The sequence below is a fragment of the Cherax quadricarinatus genome, chromosome 19 (assembly GCF_038502225.1).
Source record: "Cherax quadricarinatus isolate ZL_2023a chromosome 19, ASM3850222v1, whole genome shotgun sequence".
Lineage (NCBI taxonomy): Eukaryota > Metazoa > Arthropoda > Malacostraca > Decapoda > Parastacidae > Cherax > Cherax quadricarinatus.
In genome coordinates, this window is record NC_091310.1 from 2319618 (window position 1) to 2339085 (window position 19468).

General features: G+C 40.6%; 1 protein-coding gene across 1 annotated transcript in view; it reads left to right on the forward strand.

Annotated features, from left to right (window-relative positions):
* LOC128688202 (cell adhesion molecule Dscam2-like) overlaps window positions 1-19468 on the forward strand; it is a 297471-nt gene that overhangs the window by 9561 nt on the left and 268442 nt on the right. Inside the window, exon 3 of the mRNA XM_070086853.1 lies at window positions 10958-11206. Within this exon, the coding sequence (XP_069942954.1) occupies window positions 10958-11206 (249 nt within the window). The remainder of the gene's footprint in view (window positions 1-10957; window positions 11207-19468) is intronic.

Consider the following 19468-nt stretch of genomic DNA (forward strand, 5'->3'; position numbering starts at 1 on the left):
GACGGTCTGGAATTTTACGACTCTGACCAGGGGTTCATACCCCGTCCATGCTATGGTTTTGTCATCATGTCACTACAATGTCGTGAGTTAGGGATGCTGTTTGCTGAAAAGGCAGAAAGAACTTTTGTTTTTCCCAGAACTCTGCGAAATGCAAGCTGAGCATAATAAAAAAATATGTATATCCTGTGCCGAGAAGGTAAAAACTGGTCAATTGGCAAGAACTCCTTTAAGTCATTTCTAAAATTTTCTTTTATACGATTAAAGATATGCTTTTCTCACTTATATTAATATAAAAATTAATAATTTTGAACCAAAAAACCTTAGAAAAGTTGCCTGATCTTATTATAACACATGTAGAGAGGACGGAACAAAATAGAATGACATCGAGAGCGTATAAATCTGTAGTGGAGGGAAGACGGAGTAGAGGTCGGCTTAGGAAAGGTTAAATGTACTGTCTGCATGTATGTATGCATGCAACATTATACACACACACACACACATATCTATCTATCTATCTATCTATATATATATATATATATATATATATATATATATATATATATATATATATATATATATATAAATATATAATTTAAGTGTATATATATTATTTTTTTTATTATCACACTGGCCGATTCCCACCAAGGCAGGGTGGCCCGAAAAGAAAAACTTTCACCATCATTCACTCCATCACTGTCTTGTCAGAAGGGTGCTTTACACTACAGTTTTTAAACTGCAACATTAACACCCCTCCTTCAGAGTGCAGGCACTGTACTTCCCATCTCCAGGACTCAAGTCCGTCCTGCCGGTTTCCCTGAACCCCTTCATAAATGTTACTTTGCTCACACTCCAACAGCACGTCAAGTATTAAAAACCATTCGTCTCCATTCACTCCTATCAAACACGCTCACGCACGCCTGCTGGAAGTCCAAGCCCCTCGCACACAAAACCTCCTTTACCCCCTCCCTCCAACCTTTCCTAGGCCGACCCCTACCCCGCCTTCCTTCCACTACAGACTGATACACTCTTGAAGTCATTCTGTTTCGCTCCATTCTCTCTACATGTCCGAACCACCTCAACAACCCTTCCTCAGCCCTCTGGACAACAGTTTTGGTAATCCCGCACCTCCTCATAACTTCCAAACTACGAATTCTCTGCATTATATTCACACCACACATTGCCCTCAGACATGACATCTCCACTGCCTCCAGCCTTCTCCTCGCTGCAACATTCATCACCCATGCTTCACACCCATATAAGAGTGTTGGTAAAACTATACTCTCATACATTCCCCTCTTTGCCTCCAAGGACAAAGTTCTTTGTCTCCACAGACTCCTAAGTGCACCACTCACCCTTTTCCCCTCATCAATTCTATGATTCACCTCATCCTTCATAGACCCATCCGCTGACACGTCCACTCCCAAATATCTGAATACATTCACTTCCTCCATACTCTCTCCCTCCAATCTGATATCCAATCTTTCATCACCTAATAATTTTGTTATCCTCATAGCCTTACTCTTTCCTGTATTCACTTTTAATTTTCTTCTTTTGCACACCCTACCAAATTCATCCACCAATCTCTGCAACTTCTCTTCAGAATCTCCCAAGAGCACAGTGTCATCAGCAAAGAGCAACTGTGACAACTCCCACTTTATGTGTGATTCTTTATCTTTTAACTCCGCGCCTCTTGTCAAGACCCTCGCATTTACTTCTCTTACAACCCCATCTATAAATATATTAAACAACCACGGCGACATCACACATCCCTGTCTAAGGCCTACTTTTACTGGGAAATAATTTCCCTCTTTCCTATGTACTCTAACTTGAGCCTCACTATCCTCGTAAAAACTCTTCACTGCTTTCAGTAACCTACCTCCTACACCATACACCTGCAACATCTGCCACATTGCCCCCCTATCCACCCTGTCATATGCCTTTTCCAAATCCATAAATGCCACAAAGACCTCTTTAGCCTTATCTAAATACTGTTCACTTATATGTTTCACTGTAAACACCTAGTCCACACACCCCCTACCTTTCCTAAAGTCTCCTTGTTCATCTGCTATCCTATTCTCAGTCTTACTTTTAATTCTTTCAATAATAACTCTACCATACACTTTACCAGGTATACACAACAGACTTATCCCCCTATAATTTTTGCACTCTCTTTTGTCCCCTTTGCCTTTATACAAAGGAACTATGCATGCTCTCTGCCAATCCCTAGGTACCTTACCCTCTTCCATACATTTATTAAATAATTGCAAGAACCACTCCAAAACTACATCCCCACCTGCTTTTAACATTTCTGTCTTTATCCCATCAATCCCGGCTGCCTTACCCGCTTTCATTTTACCTACTGCCTCACGAACTTCCCCCACACTCACAACTGGCTCTTCCTCACTCCTACAAGATGTTATTCCTCCTTGCCCTATACACGAAATCACAGCTTCCCTATCTTCATCAACATTTAACAATTCCTCAAAATATTCCCTCCATCTTCCCAATACCTCTAACTCTCCATTTAATAACTCTCCTCTCCTATTTTTAACTGACAAATTCATTTGTTCTCTAGGCTTCCTTAACTTGTTAATCTCACTCCAAAACTTTTTCTTATTTTCAACAAAATTTGTTGATAGCATCTTACCCACTCTCTCATTTGCCCTCTTTTTACATTGCTTCACCACTCTCTTAACCTTTCTCTTTTTCTCCATATACTCTTCCCTCCTTGCATCACTTCTACTTTGTAAAAACTTCTCATATGCTAACTTTTTCTCCCTTACTACTCTCTTTACATCATCATTCCACCAATCGCTCCTCTTCCCTCCTGCACCCACTTTCCTGTAACCACAAACTTCTGCTGAACACTCTAAGACTACATTTTAAAACCTACCCCATACCTCTTCGACCCCATTGCCTATGCTCTCATTATCCCATCTATCCTCCAATAGCTGTTTATATCTTTCCCTAACTGCCTCCTCTTTTAGTTTATAAACCTTCACCTCTCTCTTCCCTGATGCTTCTATTCTCCTTGTATCCCATCTACCTTTCACTCTCAGTGTAGCTACAACTAGAAAGTGATCTGATATATCTGTGGCCCCTCCATAAACATGTACATCCTGAAGTCTACTCAACAGTCTTTTATCTACCAATACATAATCCAACAAACTACTGTCATTTCGCCCTACATCATATCTTGTATATTTATTTATCTTCTTTTTCTTAAAATATGTATTACCTATAACTAAACCCCTTTCTATACAAAGTACAATCAAAGGGCTCTCATTATCATTTACACCTGGCACCCCAAACTTACCTACCACACCCTCTCTAAAAGTTTCTCCTACTTTAGCATTCAGGTCCCCTACCACAATTACTCTCTCACTTGATTCAAAGGCTCTTATGCATTCACTTAACATCTCCCAAAATCTCTCTCTCTCCTCTGCATTCCTCTCTTCTCCAGGTGCATACACCTTTATTATGACCCACTTTTCGCATCCAACCTTTACTTTAATCCACATAATTCTTGCATTTACACATTCATATTCTCTTTTCTCCTTCCATAACTGATCATTCAACATTACTGCTACCCCTTCTTTTGCTCTAACTCTCTCAGATACTCCAGATTTAATCCCATTTATTTCCCCCCACCGAAACTCCCCTACCGCCTTCAGCTTTGTTTCGCTTAGGGCCAGGACATCCAACTTCTTTTCATTCATAACATCGGCAATCATCTGTTTCTTTTCATCTGCACTACATCCACGCACATTCAAGCATCCCAGTTTTATAAAGTTTTTCTTCTTCTCTTTTTTAGTAAATGTCTACAGGAGAAGGGGTTACTAGCCCATTGCTCCCGGCATTTTAGTCGCCTCATACGACACGCATGGCTTACGGAGGAAAGATTCTTTTCCACTCTCCCTTGGACAATAGAAGAAATAAAGAAGAACAAGAGCTATGTAGAAAAAGGAGAAAAACCTAGATGTATGTATATATATATATGCATGTGCATGTCTGTGAAGTGTGACCAAAGTGTAAGTTGGAGTAGCAAGATATCCCTGTTATCTAGCGTGTTTATGATACAGAAAAAGACACCAGCAATCCTACCATCATGCAAAACAGTTACAGGTTTCTGTTTCACAGTCATCTGGCAGGACGGTAGTACTTCCCTGGGTGGTTGCTGTCTACCAACCTACTACCTTTAATTAATGTAAGGTTGGAGGGAGGGGGTAAAGGAAGTTTTGTGCGCGAGAGGCTTGGACTTCCTGACAACTGTATGGCTGAAGAAATATTTCGTAGCATCCCTCTGACTCAGATGAGTATCCCATCTCTGAAACGTTGTCTCTGTCCACCTTGTCAATTTCTCGAAGTATCTTATGTGTCGTTATCATGTCTACCCTAACCCTCCCATCCTCCAGTGACATAAGGCCGATTTCCCTTAACTTTCACCGTAGGACATTCCCCTTATCTCTAGGACTAGTTTAGTTGCAAACTTTTGCACTTTCTCTAATTTCTTGACGTGCTTGACCAGGAGTGCGTTCTAAACTGGTGCTGCATACTCCAATATGGACCTGATGTACACGGTGTACAGAGACTTGAACGATTCCTGAGGTACCGGAATGCTATTTTTGGTTTGCCAGGCATCCTTATGCTTCAGCAGTTATCTGGATGATGTATCTCAGGAGATATACTCGGTATTAAACTCACCCCGAGCTCCTTTTCCTCGAGTAAGGTTTGCAGTCTTTGGCCACCTCGCCAATACTCTGCGGTCTACATTGCCCTTCCCAGATTTTCATGACTTTGCATTTGGACGGGTTAAATTCGAGGAGCCAGTTGCTGGACCAGGCTTACAGCCTGTCCGGGGCTCTTTGTAGTCCTGCCTGATCCTCATCCTATTTAATTCTCCTAATTAACTTCACATCATCTGCAAACAGAGACACTTCTGTCATGCCATTCACATATACCAAAAACAGCACTGGTCCTCGGACTGACCCGTGTGGAACCCCGCTCGATGCAGGCGCCCACTCTGACACCTCGTCACGTACCATGACTTGTTGTTGCCTCGCTCTCAGGTATTCTTTGATTCATTGTAGTACCTTCCCTATTATGTGTGCCTGATCTTCTAGCTTTCGCACTTATCTCCTGTGAGGGACTGTGTCGAAGGCCTTTTTGCAGTCCAACAAAATGCAGTCTACCCACCCGTCTCTCTCCCGTGTCTTACTTCTGTTACCTTGTCATAAAACTCTAGTAGGTTTGTGACACAGGATTTCTCTTCCCTGAGACCGTGCTGGCTGTCGTTTATAAGCTTGTTATTTCAATCCAGCACTTGTTGGTGTACCCTTCTTTTCTGACTTCCCGGAGTCCTATCTGTCTCCACTGTAAATACTTCTTAAATCACAGGTTGAGCTCCTCACATACTTCTTGGTCGTTTCTCGGGAGCTCCTCACCTTCCTTCCTCAACCTTATTACCTGGTCCTTGACTGTTGTTTTCCTCCTGGTGAGGCTATATAACAGCTTCGGGTTAGACTTGACTTTTGATGCTCTGTCCCATGGAAATAAGTCACTCTGTCTGACTTTCTTGGGTTATCCCAGGTTCTCTACACATATGCTGCTATGTATGAAAATTCTATGTAACTGTATTTGTGTATACCTGAATAAGCTTACTTACTTACTTACTTACTTACTTACTTACTTACTTACTTACTTACTTACTTACATAAAGTCGCTGAGCCTCCCTTATCTGCGTGCACGCGCGCGCGCGCGCGCGCGCGCGTGTGTGTTTGTGTGTGTGTGTGTGTGTGTGTGTATGTGTGTGTGTGTGTGTGTGTGTGTGTGTATGTGTGTGTGTGTGTGTGTGTGTGTGTGTGTGTGTGTGTGTGTGTGTGTGTGTGTGTGTGTGTGTGTGTGTGTGTGTGTGTGTGTGTGTGTGTGGAGTGCTGAAGAAAAAATTAATAAAAACAGCATTCTTGCAATGTTCTTACAACTTGCATGGAACACAGTTCCCCTTTTTTTTGCATGTGTTGTTGCAGGAACTGAGTTTTCAGCAGAAAATTAAAGTATGTCTCACCTTCCTCAACGTTTCTCTTGATTTTCAATTAAACAGAGCATAAATGATGAATCAAGTTTCTTCATAGGTGTTTCCCCTCCAGTCATAACAATACTGTGCTGGTAAATATGTTCAGCATTACGATTAATATCAGTGTGAATAAAACAATGGTACATAATTCCGACAAGAAGACTGATAAGACACACGTGCAATATTTACGTATCCTACGGATATCCAAATGTTACACATGCGTCTTGCTAAAGTAATAACATTCCTGATATATGTTCAGTATTATAAGTTATATCATTACTGGTGTATAGGCAATAAAAATACTTGTATATATGCTCGTTACACGAAATAACAATATTGGTATATGTTCTTCAGTACAAGTAATAACAATCCTGGTATACATGTTCTGTACAACACCAATACTTGGATAAATGTTCATCAATGCAGATACTAATAGTGCTGATTATACATATATATATATATATATATATATATATATATATATATATATATATATATATATATATATATATATATATATATATATATATATATATGTCGTGCCGAATATGTAAAACTGGTCAATTAGCAAGAACTCATTTAAAATTAAGTGCTTTCTAAAATTTTCTCTTATACGTTTAAAGATATATATTTTTCATTAATGTTGATGTAAAAATTTATAATTTTGCACCAAAAGGAACTTAGAAAACTTACCTAACCTTATTTTAACAAGAACAATTTATTTTAGCCTAACCCAACTATATATATTTTAGATTTGCTTACAGTAATTTAATACTAAACAAACACAGGTTAGGTTAGGTAAGATTCGTCAGGAAACAGGACAAATGTTTCCTGACGCGGGTCTTAGTCAGATGATGACCCGCCTTTGGAGCTTTTGGTCATCTGACCGAGGCCTTCCGCTGGCTTACCGGTCCACCCCTTTAAAAATTATGGTCATTTATAACCAGTCTAAACAAACACAGTGAAATATATTTTTTTCGTTAGGTTCAGAATGATTCTGGCGAAATTATTGCATACACAAATTTTTACTTGTCCTATATGGCAAGATGAGCGTTGCTATTTAAGGCAAGATCGCAAGTTCTGCCTATTCGGCACGACATATATATATATATATATATATATATATATATATATAGGACAAGTATATATATATATATATATATATATATATATATATATATATATATATATATAAGTTTTCTAAGTTCCTTTTAGTATGGTTTAGAAAGACACGTAAGCAAACTACAAAATATATGCATATATATATATATATAAGCATATATATATATATGCTTAGAATTCGCAAGAGCAGGCGAAATATACACAAACACTGATCTCTGGCAGAAGGAAACTCGAACCTACGAACCTTGGAACAAGGTACGCAGTGCTTTACCAATCTACCCACACTGGACCAATACCTTGGAGTCCAGCTTGCGCTAGACTTTGATCCAAGGCAGCCAGCTTTCAGGGAGAAGGCTTACAGCTTTTCATCTCATCCCCTGCATGCATCAGCCTTACTAGAGATTTGAACAATGCAAGGAATTCGCAAAAGCAGGCGAAATATACACAAACACTGATATATATATATCATATATATATATATATATATATATATATATATATATATATATATATATATATATATATATATATATATATATATATATATATATATATATATATATATATATATGTTCATTACAATACTTGAATATACATAAAATATAAGTAAGAACAATACAGGTAGAAGCCACAAGATAGCAGATGCTTCAACCAGCTCTAGAATGGGAATGACAAGGGCAGACAGGAGAGCGGTATCCACATATCTGCGATATATATATATAGAACCTATATATATATACCAACTATATATATATATATATATATATATATATATATATATATATATATATATATATATATATATATATATATATATATATATATATATATATATATATATATATATATATATATATATATATATATATATATATATATATATGTTCATTACAATACTTGAATATACATAAAATATAAGTAAGAACAATACAGGTATATGTTCTTGAGCACAGGTATTAACATCACTGGTACATATGGTCGTCATTACATATATTAACAATACACTGGTATATATATTCAATGTAAGTAAGAACAATACTAGAATATATTCATCATTGCAAATAATAACATTTTTGGTATGTATATTCTTCATTAAAAGTAATTAAAATACATACATACATTACGGTAAATAACAGTACCAGTTTATATATCCATAATAACAAACATTAACATTTATGTATATCATTATTTGTAAAAACCATTCATGTGTGTGTCTTACTACACATAATATTAATAAATTTGTAAACCATTATGTGTAAGGAAAATATAATAATAATAATAATAATAATAATAATAATAATAATAATAATAATAATAATAATAATAATAATAATAATAATAATAATAATAATAATAATAATAATTGGAGCAAGCAGCTAGTAACCTCTTCTCCTGAATAAATTATTAAATGGAAAATTAATGAACTTTAAATTTCATCTTTCTCGGCTCACCCTCCCTAGGTGGGAGACGGCCATTTTGTTAAAAAATAAAGTAACAACAATAACATTAACAATAATAATAATAATAATAATAATGATAATAATAATAATAATAATAATAATAATAATAATAATAATAATAATAATAATAATAATAATAATAATAATAATAATAATAATAATAATAAAAGCAGGTGGGAATATAGTATTGGAGTGGTTGGTGACTTTATTAAATAAATGTATGAAAGAGGGGAAGGTACCTAGGGATTGACTGAGAGCAAGGATAGTTCCTTTGTATAAAGGCTAAAGGGACAAAAGAGAAAGTAAAAATTATAGGGGAATAACCCTGTTGAGTATTCTTGGCAAGGTGTATAGTAGAGTTGACTTAAGAAATCGTAATGACACGATTGCAAATAAACCATACCCCCGGCCGGGATTGAACCCGCGGTCATAGAGTCTCAAAACTCCAGCCCGTCGCGCTAACCACTAGACCAGCTAGCCACAATAAGATTCATCCAACTAGGTATATTTCTACACCATATGGTGTAGAAATATACCTAGTTGGATGAATCTTATTGTGGCTAGCTGGTCTAGTGGTTAGCGCGACGGGCTGGAGTTTTGAGACTCTATGACCGCGGGTTCAATCCCGGCCGGGGGTATGGTTTGTATAGTAGAGATATTACTGAAAGAATTAATGGCAAGAGAGCCTCCGTAGAGGATATGTAGACTACGTATTTACATTGAAGCATATAAACAAAAGGTATTTATATAAGGATACGGAAGTTTCAACTGCATTTTTGGGTATGGAGAAGGCATATGATAGGGTGGATAGGGGAGCAATGTGGCAGATGTTGCAAGTGTATGGAATAGGTGGAAGGTTACTGAAAGCTGTCAAGTTTATACAAGGATAGTGAGGCTTATGTTAGGGTATGTAGGAGAGGAAGAGATTATTTCCCAGCAAAAGTATGCCTTAGACAGGAATGCGTGATGTCACCATGGTTTTTCAATATATTTATAGATGGTGTTGGAAGAGAAGTGAGCACTCGGGTGTTGGGAAAAGGTTTGGGATTAAAAGATAAAGAATCTAACACAAGGTGACAAGTTCAACTTACCACAGATTCTTTTTGCCGAGAATCTGAGGAAAAGTTCCAGAGGTTGGTGATGAATGATTCGATACCATATTGGAGGGAGGGAGTATGGAGAAAATGTTCAGCTGTTTGGGAGTGGACTTGTCAGCAGATGGGACTATGAAAGACGAGGTGAACCAGAGCACTGAGGCATCAGCTGAGACAAACAACGTTTTCCATTGAGGCATAATTGGAGATTGTATGAGAATATAGTGGTACAAACCCTGTTATAAGGGTGCGAAACATGTGTTGTGAATGTTGCATCATGGAGAAGTCTGGAGGCAATGGAGATGTCGTGTCTGAGAGCAATGTGTGGTGTGAATATCATGCAAAGAATTCGCAGCTTGGATATTAGGAGGTGCGGAGGTTACTAAAAGTATTATCCAGAGGGCTGAAGAGGGAATGTTGAGGTGATTCGGAGACTTAGAGAGGATGGAACAAAATACGATGACTTGGAGGGCGTATAAACCTGTAGTGGAGGGAAGGCGGGTAGGGATTGTCCTAGGGAAAGATGGAGGGAGGAGGTAGAGGAGGTTTTGTATTCGTGGAGATCAAACTTCCAGCAAGCGTGTTTTAGGAGTGACAAGTAAGTTTAAGGATTTGTCGTGCTGTTGGTGTGTGAGTAAAGTAACATTTATGAAGGGATACAGAGAAACCGGTTAACCAAACTTGAAACCTGGAAGTGGGAAGTGCAGTGCCTGTGCTCTGAGGGAAGGGGATAATATGTGCAGTTTTCAACTGTAGTATCGGCGTGTTTCTGGCAACACGGTGATGGAGTGAGTGTACGTGAAGTATTTCTTATTTTTCCGCTCACTTTGCCTCACCCCTCAAGGAAGGTTCCTTGACGCTGGTGAGGAGCTCTTGATCTAGGGAACTGGATCTGTGTTCCAGTTCCCTGAATTAACCCGGAATACCTTCCATCCCCCCCCCACAGGCGCTGTATAATCCTACGGGTTTAGCACTTCCCCCTTGATTATAATAATAATAATCACTTTGCCTCAGTGGAAGACGGCCAACGTGTTAAAAAACAACAATTATTATTTATAATAAAATTACATTATTATTATTACATTATTATTATTATTATTATTATTATTATTATTATTATTATTATTATTATTATTATTATTATTATTAATTATAGTAAGTGCTTCAATGTACTAGAAATAATACATTAAATATAATGTTTAACGCAGAAAAATTCTCTCCTAAACAGTTGGTCACGTGATGGCGTGAGTGGCGAGCTGGGGACGGTGGGGGGAAGCGTGGGTGTAAGCAGTGGCCGTGTTTGGGTGCGAGGTGCAGTAGCAGGAGGGGTACGGGCGGGGCCGTCGGATGCAGGCGGGTACACTTGCGTGGCAGCAAACGGTGCGGGTACAGACACTGCCCACTTCACCCTCACCGTGGTACAAGAGCTTGTAATCACTGCTCACCCACCCGCGCAGGTTAGTGTGATGATCCGTCACGTCTTGTGCTAAGCCATATCACCCACCACCCGCATGTTCAGGTGAGTTAGTCAGCTGGCTATTATTTATCCTAGAGCAAATCTGCAGTATCACCACCGTACCCATACAGTCTACAGTACCTTCCTTCCCTCTAGAGCAAATCAGAACGCTAAACACACACACACACACACACACACACACACACACACACACACACACACACACACACACACACACACACACACAGGAAATTAGTGCAAAACCTGGAGGACCAAGCAGGGATAACAGGGAAGGCACTACAATGGATCAGGGAATACTTGTCAGGAAGACAGCAGCGAGTCATGGTACGTGGCGAGGTGTCAGAGTGGGCACCTGTGACCAGCGGGATCCCACAGGGGTCAGTCCTAGGACCAGTGCTGTTTCTGGTATTTGTGAAAGACATGACGAAAGGAATAAACTCCGAAATGTCCCTGTTTGCAGATGACGTGAAGTTGATGAGAAGAATTCATTCGATCGAAGACCAGGCAGAACTACAAAAGGATCTGGCCAGGCTGGAGACCTGGTCCAGCAATTGGCCCCTAGAGTTCAACCCCACCAAGTGCAAAGATTGGGGAAGGGCAAAGAAGACCGCAGACGGAGTACAGTCTAAGGGGCCAGAGACTACAAACATCACTCAAGGAAAAAGAACTTGGGGTGAGTATAACACCAGGCACATCTCCTGAAGCCCACATCAACCAAATAACTGCTGCAGCATATGGGCGCCTAGAAAACCTCAGAACAGCATTCCGACATCTTAATAAGGAATCGTTCAGGACCCTGTACACCGTGTACGTTAGGCCCATATTGGAGTATGCGGCACCAGTTTGGAACCCACACCTAGCCAAGCACGTAAAGAAACTAGAGAAAGTGCAAAGGTTTGCAACAAGACTAGTCCCAGAGCTAAGAGGTATGTCCTACGAGGAGAAGTTAAGGGAAATTAACCAGGAGAGATAGGGGGGACATGATAACGACATACAAAATACTGAGAGGAATTGACAAGGTGGACAAAGACAGGATGTTCCAGAGATTTGACACAGCAACAAAGGGACGCAGTTGGAAGTTGAAGACACAGATGAATCACAGGGATGTTAGGAAGTATTTCTTCAGCCACAGAGTAGTCAGGAAGTAGAATAGTTTGGGAAGCGATGTAGTGGAGGCAGGATCCATACATAGCTTTAAGCAGAGGTATGATAAAGCTCACAGTTCATGGAGAGTGACCTAGTAGCGACCAGTGAAGAGGTGGGGCCAGGAGCTTGGATTCGACCCCTGAAACCACAACTAGGTAAGTACAACTAGGTGAGTACACACACACACACACACACACACACACACACACACACACACACACACACACACACACACACACACACACACACACACACACACACACACACACGCACATGCAATGTTACAGAGAGAAGTGAGGTATACTACACCAATGCTGAAGGTATAACGAATAAGTGGGAGGGATCGCGTGAAACAATCAGAGACACCACAATACATCATAGCCATCACACAAACCAAGCTCTAAGGAATAATAACAAATTCCATCTTTCCAGCTGGATATCAGATCCTGAGGAAAGACAGAGGGAACAGGAGGATGGAGGAGTGGTACTGCTCATCTAAAACAAATGGGATTTTTAGGAGTTGGAGAGAGGGGAAAAGAGGAGAAGCAAGGAACTACATAAGAGAAACACTTCAGACAGGAGGTCCCAAGATGGTGATTACAGTGATGTATAACCCACCACAGAATAGCAGGAGGTCAAAACAAGAATATGATAAGAATAACGGAGTGATGGCTAATACACGGGCTAAGGTGGCCATTAGGGCCCTTATTGGGAAGGCAAAGCTATTGGTTGTGTTTGACTTTAATCACAAAGAAATCAACTGGGAAAAACTGGAGCCACATGGGGGTTAAGAAACGTGGAGGGCTAAGATGCTGGAGGTGGTACTGGAAGAACCTCATACATCAACACGTTAGGGACACTGCCAAAGAGAAGGGAGGGAAGGAACCAGCAAGACTGGACATAGTATTCACCTTGAACAGTGCAAATGTTGAGAACATTACATATGAAACGCCCCTCGGAACCTCGGAGCTGGCGATCACGTGGTTCTAAACTTCGATTACATAGTAGAGTTACAAGTGAAGAGGGAGGCAGGAAGAATGAAGGCAAATTACAAGAGAGGGGACTACACAGGCATGAGGAATTTCCTGAACGAGGTCAGTGGGACAGAGAACTTGCAGGGAAAACAGTAAATGAGATGATGGAATATGTGACAACATTATTTAAGAAAGCAGAGGAGAGATTTGTACCCAAGAGCAACAGACATAATGACAAGGACAGGACGACCTCTTAGTTCATCCAAAGGTGTAGAGAGGCTAAATCTAAGTGAGCTAGAGAATGGAAGAAGTAAAAAAGGCAAAGGACCCAGAAGAACAAGGAGAGTATTCGAAGAGCAAGAAATTAATATGCACAGATAAGGAGGGAGGCCCAACGACAATACGAAAACGACACAGCAGCAAAAATCGAGTCTTACTCAAAGCTGTTGTACAGTCACATCAGGAAGAAAGGAACAGTTAAAGACCATGCAATCAGCCTGAGGAAGGAAGGAGAGGGGTTTACAAGAAAGAACCTTGCAGTGTGTGAGCTCAACATGAGATTCAAAGAAGTATTCACAGTGGAGACAGAAAGGACTCCAGTAAGACAGAGAGGTGGGATGCACAAGTGATGGACACAACAGATACAACCGAAGAGGAAGTGAAGAGGCTTCTAAGTGAACTAGATATCTCGAAGGTGATGGGGCCAAATAACCTCTCTCCTTGGGTCCTGAGAGAGGGAGCAGATTAACTCTGTGTTCCACTAACAACAATCTTCAACACGTCCATTGAAACTGGGCAACTACCTGAGGTATGGAAGACAGCCACGAAGCATTAAACTACAGACCAGTATCATTGACATGTATAGTAAGCAAAGTCATGGAGAAGATTGTCAGAAGAGTGGTGGAGCACCTAGAAAGAAAATAATGAGCTTATCAACGACAACCAGTATGGTTTCAGGGACGGGAAATCCTGTGTCACAAAGCACCTGAAGTTCTCTGACAGGGTGAGAGCATTAAGACAACAGAGAGAGGGGTGGATAGAGTGCATTTTCTTGGACTTCAAGAAAGATTTTGACACAGTTCCTCACAAGAAATTAGTGAAAAGCTGGAGGACCAGACAGGACCAGAGTGGGCGCTAGTGACGAACAGGGTTCCACAGGGTTCAGTCCTAGAACCAGTGCTGTTTCTGGTGTATGTGAATGACATGATGGAAGGAATAGACTCAGTAGTATCCCTGTTTGCAGACGATGTGAAGTTAATGATGAGAATTCAATTTGAGGAGGACCAGGCAAGGCTGGTCCTGGAAATGAATCCTAGAGTTCAACCCAAACAAGTGCGAAGTCATGATGATTGTGGAAGGGCAAAGAAGACGGCAGACAGAGTACAGTGTAGGTGGCCAAAGACTACAAACCGCACTCAAGGAAACGTATCTTAGTGGTGCACATCTACCAAAAAATTGCTGCAGCATGTGGGCGACTAGCAAACCTAAAAATAGCATTCCGACATCTCAATAAGGAATCGTTCAGGACCTTGTACACAATGTACGTCAGGCCCATATTGGAGTATACAGCACCAGTTTGGAATCCACACCTGGTCAAACACATCAGGAAGGAAATTAGAGAAAGTGCAAGGTTTGCAACGAGAATAGTCCCAGATATAAGAGGCATGTCCTACGAGGAGAGGTTAAGGGAAATCAACCTGTCGACATTGGAAGACAGGAGAGGGAGGGGGTATATGGTGACGACATTTAAAATACTGAGAGGAATCGATAGGGTGGACAGAGTAAGGAAGTTCCAAAGATGGAGCATAGCAACAAGGGGTCACAGTTGGAAGTTAAAGACTGAGATGAGTCACAGGGTTGCTAGGAAATATTTCTTCAGTGATAGAGTTGTCAGGAAGTAGAATAATCTGGAAAGTGATGTAGTGGAGGCAGGATCCAAACATAGCTTTAAGAAAAGGTACACTAAAGTGGCATAGCTCCTCAAGTGACACTTTAGACCACTCAGATACAGATGCCATAAGAAGCTAAGTAGGATAATTTAAAACTTGTTCAATATTACTTAAAATCAATTATATATATATATATATATATATATATATATATATATATATATATATATATATATATATATATATATATATATATATATATATATATATATATATATATATATATGTATATATATATATATATATATATATATATATATGATATATATATATATATATATATATAAATATATATATATATATATATATATATACACAGCAGAAAACACCCTTGCTTTTTAGGCCAAACTCGGCGACTAGGCTTAATCTTAACCTAACTGCCTCCTCTTTTAGTTTATAAACCTTCTTCTCTCTCTTGCCTGCTTATGCCATTCTCTTTGTACTCCATCTATCTTTTACTCTCACTGAAACTACAACTAAATAGTGATCTGATGTATCTGTTGTCCCTCTATATATATGCACATTCAAATGTCTGCCCATCGACATATTCCAGCAAACTATTCTCTTTTTATTAAAATATGTAATACCTATTACCAAACCTCTTTCTATACAAAGTTCATTCAGTTTCCAAACACAATGATTCTCAAGTGGTTCAAATCACCTTTCTGTCTCCTCTCCTATTGAGTTGAATAGACACATAGTATAATCCACTTTTTGTATCCGACCCTTATTTTAATACACATAGTCCTGGAAGTTATGGAATTATATTCCCTCTTTTCCTGCCATTACTGATCCTTCGGCATAATTTTTACTCCTTCCTTTGTTCCAATTCTATTAAATATTCCTGATCTAATCCCATTTATTTCTTCCCACTAAAACTTCCCCACCCCATTCAGCTTTGTTTCACTAAGAGCTATAATATCCAGCTTGTTTTCATACATAACACTGGCAATAATCTTTTTCTTATCATCTGTACTACATCCACGCACATTAGCAACTTATACAGGAGAAAGGATTGCCAGAATTTTTATAACCTTTTACACATATATGGCTTATATATATAAACATGAATGCCATGCTGTGTAAGCCAAACCGGAGAATTAGGTTTGGCTTAGGGAAGGGTATTTCTGCCGAATAAGCAGAGTGAAAAATTGTTCATTGCCATAAATCTTCGGTAATCAATCTGAATCTAACGGAAAAACCATATATATGACAGATATTAAGTTATCTCTCACTTAAGGACCGAATGAATCTTTAAACGATAATTAAAATTACGTTACTCGAATCTCAATTTCCCTTTAGATCCTCTGTCATAACTTGAGATGCAGACCAGAACAATAGCTTCGCATACGTAAAACGAGTGATTTACCTTATGCAAACCTAAGTTTCCCATAAGAGTAAATATAATATCTTAGAAATCACTGCATAGGTGGGGTTGGAACTCACGGTGAGCGAGCTGTAAAACTCCATCCCAGAGGGAGTTCAATCCCAACCAGTACTGTGGTTGGTTTGCAATCGTGTCAATAGGATTTCGTGAGTCATATTATCTTAGACTCAGGACTGGGATGATGTTATTCTGCATTTGTTTACATTTTTTAAAAGAAATTAAGAAAGAAATTACAAAATGCTGAGTTCATGACTCACGAAATCGTAATGACACGATTGTAAACAAACCATATCACGGGCGGATTGAACCCGCGGTCAGAGAGTCTCAAAACTCCAGACCGTGGTATGGTTTGCTGGGTTCATTATTAAGCAGAGTCTTTATGATGTCATACTTCATGTTTTGTGAGTGGTATAACTAGAGAAAAAAAATAATATTTCTAAAATGTATAGAGACGATTGTTGGGTTGAAGGGTGCACCTGCTGCTAGGTAGACTATTGTTGGGTTGAAGGGTGCACCTGCTGCTAGGTAGACTATTGTTGGGTTGAAGGGTGCACCTGCTGCTAGGTAGACTATTGTTGGGTTGAAGGGCGTAACTGCTGCTAGGTAGACTATTGTTGGGTTGAAGGGTGCACCTGCTGCTAGGTAGACTATTGTTGGGTTGAAGGGTGCACCTGCTGCTAGGTAGACTATTGTTGGGTTGAAGGGTGCACCTGCTGCTAGGTAGACTATTGTTGGGTTGAAGGGTGTGACTGCTGCTAGGTAGACTATTGTTGGGTTGAAGGGTGCACCTGCTGCTAGGTAGACTATTGTTGGGATGAAGGGTGTGACTGCTGCTAGGTAGGCTATTGTTGGGTTGAAGGGTGCACCTGCTGCTAGGTAGGCTATTGTTGGGTTGAAGGGTGCACCTGCTGCTAGGTAGGCTATTGTTGGGTTGAAGGGTGCACCTGCTGCTAGGTAGGCTATTGTTGGGTTGAAGGGTGTGACTGCTGCTAGGCAGACTATTGTTGGGTTGAAGGGCGTAACTGCTGCTAGGCAGACTATTGTTGGGATGAAGGGTGTGCTGCTACTATTGTTGGGTTGAAGGGTGTAACTGCTGCTAGGCAGACTATTGTTGGGTTGAAGGGTGTAACTGCTGCTAGGCAGACTATTGTTGGGTTGAAGTGTGTGACTGCTGCTAGGCAGACTATTGTTGGGTTGATGGGTGTGACTGCTGCTAGGCAGACTATTGTTGGGTTGAAGGGTGCACCTGCTGCTAGGTAGACTATTGTTGGGTTGAAGGGTGCACCTGCTGCTAGGTAGGCTATTGTTGGGTTGAAGGGTGCACCTGCTGCTAGGTAGACTATTGTTGGGTTGAAGGGTGCACCTGCTGCTAGGTAGACTATTGTTGGGTTGAAGGGTGCACCTGCTGCTAGGTAGACTTTTGTTGGGTTGAAGGGCGTAACTGCTGCTAGGTAGACTATTGTTGGGTTGAAGGGCGTAACTGCTGCTAGGCAGACTATTGTTGGTTTGAAGGGTGTGACTGCTGCTAGATAGATTATTGTTGGGTTGAAGGGTGTAACTGCTGCTAGGCAGACTATTGTTGGGTTGAAGGGTGTGACTGCTGCTAGGCAGACTATTGTTGGGGTGAAGGGTGTGACTGCTGCTAGGCAGACTATTGGTGGGTTGAAGGGTGTGACTGCTGCTAGGTAGACTATTGTTGGGTTGAAGGGTGTGACTGCTGCTAGGCAGACTATTGTTGGTTTGAAGGGTGTGACTGCTGCTAGGTAGACTATTGTTGGGTTGAAGGGTGTGACTGCTGCTAGGCAGACTATTGTTGGTTTGAAGGGTGTGACTGCTGCTAGGTAGACTATTGTTGGTTTGAAGGGTGTGACTGCTGCTAGGTAGACTATTGTTGGTTTGAAGGGTGTGACTGCTGCTAGGCAGACTATTGTTGGTTTGAAGGGTGTGACTACTGCTAGGTAGACTATTGTTGGGTTGAAGGGTGTAACTGCTGCTAGGCAGACTATTGTTGGGTTGAAGGGTGTAACTGCTGCTAGGCAGACTATTGTTGGGTTGAAGGGTGTAACTGCTGCTAGGCAGACTATTGTTGGGTTGAAGGGTGTGACTGCTGCTAGGCAGGCTATTGTTGGGTTGAAGGGTGTGACTGCTGCTAGGTAGACTATTGTTGGGTTGAAAGGTGCACCTGCTGCTAGGTAGACTTTTGTTGGGTTGAAGGGCGTAACTGCTGCTAGGTAGACTATTGTTGGGTTGAAGGGCGTAACTGCTGCTAGGTAGACTATTGTTGGGTTGAAGGGTGTAACTGCTGCTAGGCAGACTATTGTTGGGTTGAAGGGTGTAACTGCTGCTAGGCAGACTATTGTTGGGTTGAAGGGTGTAACTGCTGCTAGGCAGACTATTGTTGGGTTGAAGGGTGTGACTGCTGCTAGGTAGACTATTGTTGGGTTGAAGGGTGTGACTGCTGCTAGGCAGACTATTGTTGGGTTGAAGGGTGTGACTGCTGCTAGGCAGACTATTGTTGGGTTGAAGGGTGTGACTGCTGCTAGGTAGACTATTGTTGGGTTGAAGGGTGTAACTGCTAGGCAGACTATTGTTGCACCTGCTGCTAGGTAGGCTATTGTTGGGTTGAAGGGTGCACTGCTGCTAGGCAGACTATTGTTGGGTTGAAGGGTGTACCTGCTGCTAGGCAGACTATTGTTGTGTTGAAGGGTGTAACTGCTGCTAGGCAGGCTATTGTTGGTTTGAAGGGTGTGACTGCTGCTAGGCAGACTACTTGTTGGGTTGAAGGG